The sequence below is a fragment of the Cyprinus carpio genome, chromosome B6, assembly GCF_018340385.1.
Source record: "Cyprinus carpio isolate SPL01 chromosome B6, ASM1834038v1, whole genome shotgun sequence".
Lineage (NCBI taxonomy): Eukaryota > Metazoa > Chordata > Actinopteri > Cypriniformes > Cyprinidae > Cyprinus > Cyprinus carpio.
The window spans coordinates 3,155,174-3,169,557 of record NC_056602.1 but is presented as its reverse complement, the minus strand read 5'-3'; the positions used below and the strand labels follow the sequence as shown (position 1 = coordinate 3,169,557).

At 33.9% G+C, this 14,384-nt stretch overlaps 1 protein-coding gene across 1 annotated transcript; it reads left to right on the top strand.

Moving 5' to 3' along the window:
- The first annotated feature begins 4,308 nt into the window (after positions 1–4,308).
- On the top strand, positions 4,309–13,068 carry LOC109089107 (protein-glutamine gamma-glutamyltransferase 5-like). Its single transcript, XM_042725335.1, has 11 exons — positions 4,309–4,464; positions 4,571–4,748; positions 5,383–5,518; positions 6,032–6,135; positions 6,288–6,527; positions 7,709–7,741; positions 8,244–8,297; positions 9,471–9,677; positions 10,517–10,680; positions 11,409–11,545; positions 12,732–13,068. The coding sequence occupies exons 1-11, from the start codon at positions 4,324–4,326 to the stop codon at positions 12,880–12,882; spliced, it is 1,545 nt and encodes a 514-aa protein (XP_042581269.1). The 5' UTR covers positions 4,309–4,323; the 3' UTR covers positions 12,883–13,068.
- Positions 13,069–14,384: the final 1,316 nt, after the last annotated feature.

The window sequence follows — 14,384 nt, the reverse complement described above, 5'->3', positions numbered from 1 at the left end:
CCTAAATTCATTACTTCAGACTTATGTGCCCTCTAGAAGCTTGCGTTCTGCAAGTGAACGTCGCTTGATTGTGCCATCCCAAAGAAGCACAAAGTCACTTTTACGGACTTTTAAATTAAATGTTCCCTCCTGGTGGAATGACCTGCCCAACTCAATCCGAGCAACTGAGTCCTTAGCCATCTTCAAGAATCAGCTTAAAACACATCTCTTCCATCTTTATTTGACCCTCTAACTTTTGCACTCACTATTCTAATTCTATTTAAAAAAAAAAAAAAAATAACTACCTTTCTAATCTTTTTGTATTCTATCTATTTTCTTTTCATTTATTATACAATTATAAAAAAGACCTCTAACATTAGCTTGCTCTATTCTTTTTCTATTCTATCTGTTTTATTTTTATTTATTATATTGTTTAAAAGCCCTTGCTACGTATACTGCATTTAGGCTAACTGAGACTTGTTATAGCACTTATATATCATTGCTCTTTTGTTTTTTTTGATTGCTTCCATTGTCCTCATTTGTAAGTCGCTTTGGATAAAGCGTCTGCTAAATGACTAAATGTAAATGTAAATGTAAATGTATGCCTGAGTTACAGCTACTTCCTGTTTCACTGCATTTGTACCATGCTTTAACACTGACCTAAGTGCTGCTAGCATGTTTTAGCATGCTTCTAGAATTTTGCCAGCTTATTTAACACTTGTTGACACTTTTTAATATGTTCCTAGGAGTCAATAACAGTGTTAACCATGTCACTTCCTGTTACCAGCAGGTGGCGCTATGACTATAACTGAATTTGGTCATGGCTGTTTGTTCAGGACAGAACACCTATCACATGTGTGAAGTTTGAACTTTGTCGAACTTTGTCAGGCCGCCAGGGACACACCCCTTGACGAAAAACTCAAAATCTTCGCAATTTATCTCAAAGGTCTTATGATGACCCTCACCAAATTTGAAGATAATCCGATTAAAACTGTAGGAGGAGTTCGTCAAAGTACGAGGCATGGAAATGGCAAAAACTGCACAAAAATTGTACAGGAAATTAAAAATAATTTACTTCTTGTTGGGTTTTGGATTTTGTACCAAGAGACTTTTTTGTAGGTAATCGTGTGCTACACGTGTGTACCAATTTTCATGCATGTACGTGAAACATAGCTCGAGGCGCACTCCATTGAAATTTAACAGGTGGCGCTATCGAGCCATTTTGCCACACCCACTTTTGAAACCTATATCAGATGTAAATTTCCGCCAGTCCTGATGCGTGTGCAAAGTTTCATGAGTTTTCGAGGATGTTTAGGCCCTCAAAAATGCGATTCATTTCGGAGAAGAAGAAGAAGCGGAAGAATAATAATAAACAGAGCAATTCCAAGAGGGTCCTTGCACCACCGGTGCTCGGGCCCTAATAATAAAAATTTAAAAGGAAAAAAAAAAAAAACATTAGCAGGCTAAAATAAGTTTAAAAGGACTTAAAACAGTACATTAATGGTGATTGAATATGCAAGATAAACATCATAAATACTAACATAGTAATCTTTAATTTTAGATATTTTATTTCAAGTTAGACTAAATAAGAAATTTTGCCTCAGCAACTAGCTGAAATAAAATGTCTATAAGTATTTTTGTATTTTATTTAAAATAATTAGATTTTTTAACGATTCTAGTTATATTTAACTTTAGATAATTTTTGATATTTGGTAATTGGTAAAATACATGAAAACTTACAATCAGTTACTCTGTGGAGAAAATTCATTCCAGAACCATATTTTTGTGCTCTATCCTGACATCCACACCTTTCTCCTTACCGCAGGCCCGTTGTATGTGGAGGCTCCGGTCTCTGTGTCCAGACAGCCCTCTCTGACCCAGTGGACAGCGGTTCTGGAGAAGTGTATACGGAACCCAACTGGACACAGTGCATTTTCAGTATCACTGTCCAGCCCTGCGTCTGCTTCTATTGGTGCCTACACGCTTCATCTGAGAGTCGAGACCCGCCTAAGTGAGGAAGCATATTTTCTTGGCCAGGTCACGCTCCTCTGCAACCCCTGGTGCCCAGGTGAGTGCTGTCGGTTTGTCTAAAACTGAAGGCTTCAGTAGGCACGAGTTTTTAGCATGTTGCTTTGTGGTTGCTAGTTACTTGCTAGTCCAAATCACTCTACATTAAGTCTCATTGCTTAGAAATGTAAATGAAGAAGCACCTCTTCTAATCTGGAGACTTTATTTGAAAAATCATTCATGTTTGTAGGACTCAGATAGATCCTTTAAGGTATCTTGGAGGGGTGAGGTGTCCAAGTAACATCATCTAGCTACTAGGGTGCCTCAGGGCTCAGTTCTTGGACCACTTCTCTTCTCTGTCTGCATGGCATCACTAGGTTCTGTCATTCAGAAACATGGCTTTTCGTATCACTTTTATGCTGATGACACTCAACTCTACCTCCCATTCCCTCCTGATGATCCGACGATAGCTGCTTGCATCTGAGCTTGTCTAACAGACATTTCTGGATGAAGGACCACCACCTTCACCTTGCCAAGACAGACCTGCTTGTGGTTTCAACAAACCCATGACTTCATCACAATTTCACCATACAGCACATCAACCATAACTCAAAAACAGCCAGAAACCTTGGAGTTGTGATTGATGATCAGCTAAATTTCTCAGACCCCATTGCTAAAACTGCCCAGTTCTGCAGATTTGCTTTATACAACATTAGAAAGATCAGGCCCTTTCTTTCAGAACATGCTACACAACTCCTTGTTCAAACTCTTGTTCTGTCCAGGCTGGACTATTGCAATGCTCTCTTGGCAGGTCTTCCAGCCACTTTTATCAAACCTTTACAATTAATCCAGAACGCAGCAGCAAGATTCTTTTTTAATGAGCCGAAAGAAAGCCTGTCACATCTCTGTTCATCAGTTTGCATTGGCTACCAATAGCTGCTCGCATAAAATTCAAGGCATTGATGTTTGCCTACAAAACCACCACTGGCTCTGCATCCCTTTACCTAAATTCACTACATCAGACTTGTGTGCCTCTAGAAGCTTGCGTTCTCCAAGTGAACGACACATTATTGTGCCATTCCAAAGAGGCAAAAAATCACTTTCGCAGACTTTTACACAAACTGTTCCATTCTGGTGGAAAGACCTGCCCAACTCAATTTGAGCAGCTGAGTCCTTAGACAACTTCAAGAAAATGCTTAAAACATCCCTTCCATCTTTATTTGACCCTCTAACTCTAGCATTTTCTATTGTAATTCTATTTTATCTATTTGTTTTTTGAAATACTTGACCCTCTAACACTTGCACTCTCTATTTATTTTTTATATATAAAAAAACAACAAAAAAGGCCTCTAACATTAGCTTTCTCTATTCATTTTCTATTCTATATACTTGTTTTCTTTTTATTATGTGTATGTGTATGTGTGTGTGTATATGTATGTGTGTGTGTGTGTATTTCTATGTGTACTGCGTTAGGCTAACCAAGACTTGTTATATCACTTGCATACTATTGCTCTTTTGTTGGTTTCGATTGCTTCTGCTAAATGAGTTAATGTAAATGTAATTATGTAAATATATTACATCCAAATTGTATTTATTGAGAATATTACCTTATGTACACTACCTTTTAAAAGTTTGGGGTTGGTAATATGTTTTAAGGTTTTGGAAATTAGTCTCTTCTCCTCATCAAGGCTGAAACATTTAGAATACAGTAACAATTGTAATACTGTTCCATTATGTACCATTATATTCCATTAAGATAACTATTTTATTTTAATACGTTTTCAAATGTAATTTATTTATGTGATCAATGTTGAATTTTCATCATCATTACTCCAGTGTCACATGATCCTTGAGTTTCTGCTCAGGAAACATTTCTGATTATTATCAGTGTTGAAAACAGTTGTGCTGCTTATTTTTTGTGGAAACGGGTACATTTTATTTTTCAGGATTCTTTGATGAATATAAAAAAATAGCATTTATTTTAAATGGAAATCTTTTGTAACATTCTAAATGTTTTTATTCTAAATTATTTTTATACACCATTTTATACACCTTTAAAATCACAGTAATGCCTCTTATAATTTACTGCCTTCATTTATTGCAATTACACACAGATTACAAAACAAACGGTTGTGTTTTTCTGCAGCTGATTCAGTGTTTCTGCAGGCGGAGGATCTGAGGACTGAATATGTCAAGAGTGATTTTGGCCTGCTGTTTAAAGGCAGCCCCGGGAACATTGTCCCCCAGTCCTGGTCATTTGATCAGGTGAGATGTTTGACCATTGACTGACAGCTCAGCACTGAACAACGGCTTCACATTAACTCCTGTCATGCATAAATGTGTTTTCAGTATGAAAAAGGCATATTGGACATCTGTATGAAATTGCTGCAGGTGAGTCCTCAACATCAAGCAGATATAGTTAAAGATCTACTGAACCGCAGCAATCCGGTTTACATCAGCCGTGTGATCTCAGCGATGGTGAGGATCTGCTCTCATTCTCTCCTCTCTGCTCTCTCTCTCTCTCTCTCTCTCTCTCTCTCTCTCTCTCCATGTATTAATATAGTCTCTCTGTCTTTCTAAACAGGTGAACTGTAATGATGATAAAGGAGTGTTAATGGGAAACTGGTCAGGGGACTACAAAGATGGCGTCAACCCTTCAAAGTGGTCCGGTAGCGCAGATATTCTCAGGATGTGGTCAGAAACACAATTCAGGCCTGTGAAATACGGACAGTGCTGGGTGTTTGCTGCTGTCATGTGTACAGGTGGGACAAATAGAAGTCATTACATTCAAAAGAAAGAAATTAATTATTTTATTTAGACACATTAAAACTGATCAAAAGCTGAAATAACAACATTTCTAATACTAAAGAAGATTTAGATTTCACATAAATCATGTTCTTTTGAATTTTCTATAAGTTCAAAGTTTATATGCAATCGTAAATGTTTCTTGAGCATCAAATCAGCAAATTAAAACGATTGCTGAAAGATCATGTGACAAGGAAGACTGGAGTAATGATGATGAAAATGCAGCTTTGATTACAGCAATAAATTATATTTTTACAATACATTTATATAGAAAACATATTTTAAATTGTAATATTTCACAATTTTATTGTTTTGTATTGTATTTTTGATCAAATAAATGGTGAGCATAAGAGAATTCTTTCAAAAACATTTCTTTTTTTCGACCCCAAACTCTTAAATGGTAGTGTGTGTGTGTGTGTGTGTGTTGTTTTCCTTTTGTGCTTCGTGGGTTGAACGAAAATAATGTGGTTGAAACAGCATGGGAGTGTGTAAAAAATTTCATTTTTAGTTGAAGTATTAATTTCATTGGCCGTTGGTAATTTAATAAATACTACTGATGATTAATATAAAAAGTGTTTGTTTGTGTAATAGTAATGAGAGCCCTTGGCATTCCGACTCGAGTCGTCACCAACTTCAACTCTGCTCACGACACAGACGGAAATATGACAATCGAGGAATATTACAATGAGAAGGGGGAAAAACTGTCCATGAGCAGGGATAGCATCTGGTGAGTTACACTAAAGTCTAAAAAGTGTAGTTATTATTACTCCAGTTTTCAGTGTCACATGATTCTTCAGAAATCATTCTAATATGCTGATTTGCTGCTTCAGAAACATTTCTGATTATTATCAGTGTTGAAAACAGTTGTGCTGCCAAATATTTTTGTGGAAACTGATACATTTTTTTTTTTTTTTGTGAGGATTCTTTTATGAACAGAACATTCAAAAGAACAGCATTTATTTGAAGTACAAAAATATTGTAACATTACAAAATGTTTTTACTGTCACTTTTGATTGGTTTAATACATCCTTGCACAATAAAAATAACAAAGAAAAAAAAAAGAAAAACTTGAAAAATTGTTTTTAATGTATGTTATGTTTAATGCTTTTCCTTATACTTCAGTAAAGGTGTCTGCACCATCATTAGGCTACGCTATTGATTGCGATGGAAAGGAATAATTCATTGTTTCATGATTTTTAATCTGTCAAAATGTGAGCTGAAAGTGTTTGGTCTTTTTCAGGAACTTCCATGTGTGGGTGGAGAGTTGGATGAAGAGGCCTGATCTGGGTCAAGGTTATGACGGATGGCAGGTTCTTGACCCCACGCCACAAGAGATGAGCTCAGGTCTGTCATTACAGTGATTTTTACGAGGTTAACATATATAAAAAAATAGTGAGCTGCCTAGATAGCATCCTATTCAGTTCCTCCAAAGCATGCTATTTTTTTGAGCTGGGATTTGATGATAATGATGCTTAAACATCAATATTCTGTCACAGGAATGTTCCACTGTGGTCCTGCTGCTGTTACAGCCATTTATGAGCGGAGGGTGGATGTGCAATACGATGTGCCGTTCGTTTACGCAGAAGTAAACGCTGATGTGCGTACAATGATTGTCAGAAATGGGAGAGTATTATCAACCAGCGTCGATAAACGCAGAGTTGGAGCCCTGATCTCCACCAAACGTCCAGGATCCATGAGTATGCAGGACATCACGTCTGAATACAAAACTGAGGAGGGTAAGAGAAAGAGTGATAAAAAAGAAAAAACATAAAGTTTCTGACTATATGAAGTACCACAGTACCGAAACTGCTCTTATAAAAATAACAAATGAGCTTACAGTTAATTCCAGTAAAAATAAAGTTTAAATTCTTGTTCGTTTAGATTTGAGTGCATTTGACACAATTGATCATGACATTTTAATAAATCGTTTGGAAAAATTAGTAGGTCTTTCTGATAATGTATTAAATTGGTTTAAAACTTATATTAAGGGGAGAAATTTCTCTGTTCAACTTGGAGATTATGTGTCTGTGAAACATAAATCGCATTATGGAGTCCCACAAGGAAGTTGTCTTGGCCCTTTATTATTTTCATTATATGTGTGGCCACTTAGAGACATCATCAGAGAAAACAATGCAAGTTTTCATAGTTATGCTGATGATACACAGCTATACATTTCTGCTGAGCCAAATGATACTGTGGCTGTTAACTCCATCACATCCTGCCTTATGGCAGTGAATAACTGGTTTCCCATAAAATTAAGAGTAGATTATAAAGTCCTGCTTATTACGTGCAAAGCCTGTAATGGGCAAGGACCTAACTGCATTATCAGTTCTCTTGTTAATTATACTCCAGAACTTTAAGATCATTTAATATAGGTTTATTGGAGGTTCCCAGTTCTAGAAGAGAAAAAAAAGGAAAAAAAAAAAAGACAAAAAATTGGTGATGCATCATTTGTAAATTATGTTCCAAAATTATGGAATAAATTACCATCAGATATTAGGGAAGCTAGTACTCTTAGTGTATATATATATATATATATATATATATATATATATATATATATATATATATACATATATATATATATATATATATATATATATATATTTACTTTGTAAATGTACATTTGTTTTTTATATAACTTTTTCTTGGCTTTCAGTTAGTTTACTTTGTAAATGTACATTTGTTTTTTATAGAATGGGTTGTATGTACTGTAGGCCTTTTTTTATCTTTATGCTTGATGTATTTGTTCTATTGGATGTAATATTGTTGCTTATTTAAGTGTGTATTTTTAATTATGTAAAGCACTTTGAGTCACATTTTATGTTTGAAAGGTGGTATATAAATAAAGTTTTATTATTATTATTATTACTGTTAAAATATGTTTCATACAAAAATCTCATTCTTTCACATTTAGATGAAAACACATATCGTGGATCAATGGCGGGTGGTAAGTCATTCTAATCTAGCTTTCTAATGTTTAAAGCTGAAAATTGTGTCATTCATTTGACTAGTTTCAGCATCACCGGAAAAAAAATAAATACAAAATGAATAGTTGTTGTTAAAGACAATGAAAAGTTTTTGGTGTAGGATTACATTGACACTGTTTTCCTTCAGTAAATTTCTCACATAATTACAAACAAATGGCAATTAACACATTGAATTAAATGTGAAATTTAGAAGTTGTAAGATTAAAATTGTACTTTCTTGTAAAACACACTTCAGTGGTCTTTGTTTGCTTGCAAAAAAAAAAAAAAAAAAAAAAAAAAAAAAAAAAAAAAAAAATTGTAGGGCAGGTTTCTTGAACACTTTGAGGAAACATTTAACAAAAAATGACATGCATGACAAACTGTTAAATTAACTCAGTGTCACCTAAATCCATTTTGAGAATATTTTAATGTAAATATTTATTATGATTTTCTTCTAAATATTTTTTTTGTTATTCATCTAAGTTACTGGAAGAAGCACTACTTTTAGATGTGAACCTCAAAGTGATAGAATCATGGGTAAGTTCTAGCATTTATTTTTCCTTTCCTCATAAACACTGCTGTTTATTATGTTTGAGTAAGATGACTAAATACAATAATCTAAAATGTCAATTGGTGATGCATTCTTCGTAGATTATGTTCCAAAATTATGGAATAAATTACCATCAGATATTAGGGAAGCTAGTACAGGGAGTATTTTATTTTATTCATTTATTTATCTTGGCATTCAGTTAGTTTACTTTATAAATGTACGTTTGTTTTTTATAGAATGGGTTGTATGTACTGTAGGTTTTTTTATCTTTATGCTTGATGTATTTGTTTTATTGGATGTAATGTTGTTGCTTATTTAACTGTGTATTCTTAATTATGTAAAGCACTTTGAGTCACATTTTATGTTTGAAAGGTGCTATATAAATAAAGTCTTATTATTATTATTATTATTATTACTGTTACTGTTAAAATATGTTTCATACAAAAATCTAATTCTTTCACATTTAGTTGGAAACACATGTAGTCGATCATTGACTGGTGGTAAGTCATTCTAGCTTTCTAATGTTTAAAGATGAAAACTATGTAATTCATTTGACTAGTTTCAGCATCATCAAGAAAAAAAAAAATTATGATTGTTGTTAAAGACAATGAAAAGTTTTTGGTGTAGGATTACATTGACACTGTTTTCCTTCAGTAAATTTCTCACATACAGTAATTACAAGGAAATGGCAAATAACACATTGAATTAAATGTGAAATTTAGAAGTTGTAAGATTAAAATAGTAATTTCTTTTAAAACACTTCAGTGGTCTTTGTTTGCTTGCAATTAAAAAAAAAAAAAAAAAAAAAGAAGAAGAAGAAGAAGAAGAAGAAAAAGAAATTGTAGTGCAGGTTTCTTGAACACTTTGAGGAAACTTTTAACAAAAAATGACATGCATGACAAACTGTTAAATTAACTCAGTGTCACCTAAATCCATTTTGAGAATATTTTTATGTAAATATTTATTATGATTTTCCTCTAAACATTTTTTTGTTATTCATCTAAGTTACTGGAAGAAGCATTACTTTCAGTTGTGAACCTCAAAGTGATAGAATCATGGGTAAGTTCTAGCATTTATTTTTCCTTTCCTCATAAACACTGCTCTTTGTTTGTTTGAGTAATATGACTAAACACAATGATCTACCATGTCATTTCATGTAGCTTCCAAGGGTGTTGAAGTTTCTCTCCAGCTTCTGAAAGCCCCTGTAGTTGGAGAAAACATTTCTTTCAACATCATAATCACTAACAATGATGCTGCTCCAAAACTGCTGAGAAAACATGTGAACGCTCAGAACAAGGAGTACAACAGAAATCCCACAGAAACCTTCTGGGAGGCTCATGATGACATAAAGATTGGCCCGAAAGAAAGTAAGAGTTCTGCGAAAATAGCTTAAAATTAGTTTAAAATGTATTTATAAAAATAATAATAATAATAAATAAAAATAAAATCACAACCTGTAAGTTTTGTACACATTTATTCTGTTGAAGGGGTAAATGAAGTGGCAGAAATATTACAATTTGCTTATTCAGGCAGTGTTACAATACATCTGGTCATGATTCTCTAATGTTGGTTTGGAAGAAAACATTTTTTAATCAGTGCAACCAAACAAATTTCGTTTTTTTCAAAATAAAGCCTTATAAAGTAACAAAACATAATTTAAAAAGCGACAGACTGATGATTTTGATTTCAAATGAATGGATTTAAATCCATAAAATCTAAAAATGATGCTAACATGTATTTACTATTGTACGCTGACAAATGTTGCTTTCAGTAGATATACATGATTAAAATGTACAGGCCTTATCCTCTGGCAAAACAGGCCGAAACCCCGGAATGCAGTGCATCCAAGTTAATCACAATATTTTACTCATTATTTCATCAGACTGCCAAAAAAAAATTACAGAAAAAAACAAATAAATACGATCATGACTGGACGCCACTCACTTGCATCATGTGACCATAATGTAGCATACTTCTGTCTGAAATGTTTGTCATGGAATGCATACTGCATACTGTTTATTTAGTATAAGGCAGTACAGTATTACATTGAACACAACCAGTATGCAAAACAAAATTATTTTACTCTCAGGTCTTGTAGAAACCTCCATATAGACCACATGCTTTCGAATACCAAAAAACATGGCGAAATGATTGATTAGAAATTGTGAGGTCACATGACTGAATCCTGTTTTCTGTACTCCACCAGCTGTGACTACAAAACATGAGATCTCTTTCAAGCACTACATGTTGAAGGAGACTGAGGAGGATTCTCTGGTTAACCTGGCTGTGGTTATTGAGGACGTGAAGTCTCAGGAGAGAGTGCTGGCTTCAGAAGAGTTCATCATCCGCAGCCCTTCCCTCGATATACAGGTATATGCTGGCCCAACATGGACATTTATACTAGCTTCAAAAGAAACATGAACTCCTCTATCCTTTGACCCCCCTTTATAAGTGAAAGTGACGTCAGCCAAGTATGGTGACCCATACTCAAAATTCATGCTCTGCATAAGGGCACCTCGGTCATGGTATTGCCGGCCCGAGACTCGAACCCACAACATTAGGGTTAGGAGTCAACCTCTCTAACCACTAGGCCACGACTTCCCCAATGACTTTATATAAGAAACAAGATTTTTTTGTGACAAATTTAAACCATTTTCAGATGTTTTTTTTTTATCTATGCAGTAAATATATGCATCACTCCAAGATCATAGATATTATGTTGGAGAATTTACTTGAAGCCTTTATCTATAATGCATTATAAAAATATTTTAATGCATTAATTATGCTTTGCAATGCACCTTATAATGCATTGCATGATCTCATGAATAATTGCAACCACAGTTTTAAAATATTATAATACTTATTTAGTCGTTGTTACACCTTCAGCAAATATAATGCATTAAAACAAAAAAAAATAATTTCAGATGTAAGAAGGAATCTTCAAATATCATAATGCATTTTAATTTTGGTTATAATTATTTAAGAAAACATATAATGCATTACAACATTTTATAATGCATTATACATAAAGGGTTATATTCTTGCATAATTAAATTCACAAGTAAAAAATAACAAAACCAATTTGTGTTTTCTTCCAGATTCAAAATGAGGTCTCGGTCATCATTAACGCACCACAAGTGGCCACGGTGATCTTCACAAACCCGTTTAATGTTGCAGTGAGCGGAGAACTGACCATATCTGGTTCAGGACTCTTGGAGGAGAAGGCTCAAATGAGGTGTGTAAAGTGTAAATTCTTTCCTGAGCATTAACAAATGAATCACACAAATGACTGTTTTCAAACAGATTTTCCCATTTTCATTTTGCCATTGGTCAGCAAACACATAGCCCGCCCCCAAACACACCCCATTGGTTGATAACAATGTGTCAGACTGATTGGAATGCTCAAATAAACAGAATAATGTTTAGAAAGTGTCACACTGTTATAACTTCCAGAAAAAAAATAAAAATAAATCTATGAATCTGCATCATCAGCTTGCATAGTATGAGAGGAAGTATTTTGACGCAGTACCCTGATGTTTAATCCTACTATAGTGAAAACAGATTTTTTTTTTTTTTTTTTTTTTATTAAAATAAAGACACATTATCATACATCACTGTCATTAAAAAGTGATTACAAAATAACAGAAACCCAGGTTAAAAAAAAGTACACTTCTGTAATGTACTTAAAATGCCTTATTTTCAAAATTAGTGCACGAAAATAGAGCACTTTAAGTATATTATGGAAGTGTATTTTTCACCTGGGAAGAATCTTACACTGTTTAAAATAGATCCCTTTTTATCTATTTTGATTTTATAATAGTAACAGTGGTATTATGAAAGAAACTATGCATGTCATGATCGTTTTAGTTCACATCCCTTACGAAAAAGAAGTTTATTCAAGTGTGCTATTAGTATACTTATTTTAAACTAAAAAATAGGAAAGTATACTTTTAGTTTACTTTTTATGTACTTCTCAGAAATGGGCTTTATGTACTTCTAAGATATATACTTATAATGACAATTAAGTATACCTGACTTATACTTACAAAAAGTCAAAATATACTTGAACTATACTTAAGTATACTTAATAAAATAAACTTGAAGTATACTACTTTTTGGTAAGGGATGCCTGATGAGTGATTCTGATGGGCATCAAACAGTCGAGTACATACAGTTTTCAATCAGTGGGAGGGGTTGTTTCTGAGATTTTTGACATGACTATCTTTGACATCAGTTTCACTGTTACAGAATCTATTAGAAGTGTCAGTACACACTTGTTAGTCAACATTTCTGATGCACTTCTGTAATCATAGGCATATCGCAGAAACTCCTGTGAGTTCATTTGTATGTTAAACCTGCACCATGATATACACTTTAAACACTTGGAACAGTAAAAGTGATGTTTGCATGTCTTATTTCAGGCTTACGATCCAACCCCGAGAAACCACAAAGAAGCCCGTCAATTTCACTCCCAGGATGGCAGGTGCCAGGATGCTTTCTGCTAATTTAGTGTTGGAGAATCCTCCCACCATCATGCACGGATTCAAGACCATCAATGTTCAAGCATCTTAGAGTCACACACCTTTATAATTGATTATGACCCCTCATGCAGTGCTGCACTAATGGTTGAAACACATTTAGAAATGATTGCTTTCTAATAATTTTTTTTTATGTCACTGTGAAATCTGGCTTGAATCACTGACTTGTTTTTAAGATTATTTAGGCACAAGCTTGAAAATAAAGCATATCCATGCATTATCCATGTTTGCGATCTGTTCACATGCATTCTCCAGCAGAGGGCAGACTAGTTTAGTCATTCACAGCAAAGACTATCAGCTTCAGTGAGAGCAAATATTCAAATGCTGACAGGCTGAACAGGACATGTGACATTAAAACTGTCCTGGAAACCCTCTCCCCCCACCCACTGCTTTAGTTTTCAAACATAAAATCTTAAATTCTCTCACATTATTAATCATTATGAGAATCGGTAACTGATATATCTAAAACAAATATTTAAACATTCTTAAATCAAGATACACTTCCTTAAGAATCATAATGACATGAGATATTAAGCCTTGTTTTATGAAAAAATATCAAAATTGAGTGAGTCTTGCAGTAAACAGAAAAGAATATCCACCAAAGAGGCAAGATAAATAATTATTTTCCCCTTTGAATTCAAGTTTTTCTGGTCATGTGTAGAACTCCTGTGGCATTAATCACCAGTTTGTTCAGTCCTTCATCAGATCATTTGCTGTAAACTGACAATTTCATCATCTTCTTCACACCCTCCAAACTCATGCAGCTCCATGTGTGATGTATTGCCAATGCTGGCAGGATTTCTTCATGACATATCTTCAATGGAAAGTTATATGGGCCGTGATTTTGCCAAGTAACAAACATTCACAAACAAACATCATTTCATAACCCTGTAGCCGTGATTTTGCCAAGTAAGACATGTTTCTGGATCAACATCTTTTGATAATCCTGGATCAACATTATTGTCCAAAAATATAGATTTAACCCAATCCCTACCCCTAAACCTAACCCTACCCATAATTAATTCCTAAAATCAGTGTGAAATGATAGCTGATTAACAAGGGTGTAGTGGCACCTAACCCTGATTGTAAGCCTAAAACAGATATCTCAATTCTGATTGGTTGATTGGAATGTTGATCCATGAACCTGTTGTACTTGGAGAAATCACGCTCACCGTCGTGGATGTATAATGTGTAATGTGCTGAAAAGTCTTGACAAAAGTTCATTATGTCAAAAAACTACCTCAGTTGAGCTTGTTATTTTACTCAACACTGTCTGCTCTCAACACACACCACTGGAGAGTCATATACTGTCTTTCACCATTTCAGACCTATGTCATGCTTAGTTATTTTGAACTCACTTTGTATCTCATATTGACTATGTCAAGTCAAGTCATGTAAAGTCACCTTTATTATAATTTATAATTTAGACATTTTGTCATGATGATTTTTTTTTTGTCATAATTTTGACTTTTATGTCATAATTTCAATTTATCTTATAATTTTGACATGGTAATTTAATTTTTCATTTAAGTTTAA

What these genes read in the sequence shown, in the direction of transcription:
- LOC109089107 (XM_042725335.1), top strand. Translation starts at nt 4,324, where the DNA reads ATGTGTTTTCAGTATGAAAAAGGCATATTGGACATCTGTATGAAATTG. An exon ending in ATGAGCAGGGATAGCATCTG is followed by an intron (nt 5,519 to 6,031) that starts GTGAGTTACACT and finishes GGTCTTTTTCAG; the next exon opens with GAACTTCCATGTGTGGGTGG. An exon ending in GCCACAAGAGATGAGCTCAG is followed by an intron (nt 6,136 to 6,287) that starts GTCTGTCATTAC and finishes ATTCTGTCACAG; the next exon opens with GAATGTTCCACTGTGGTCCT.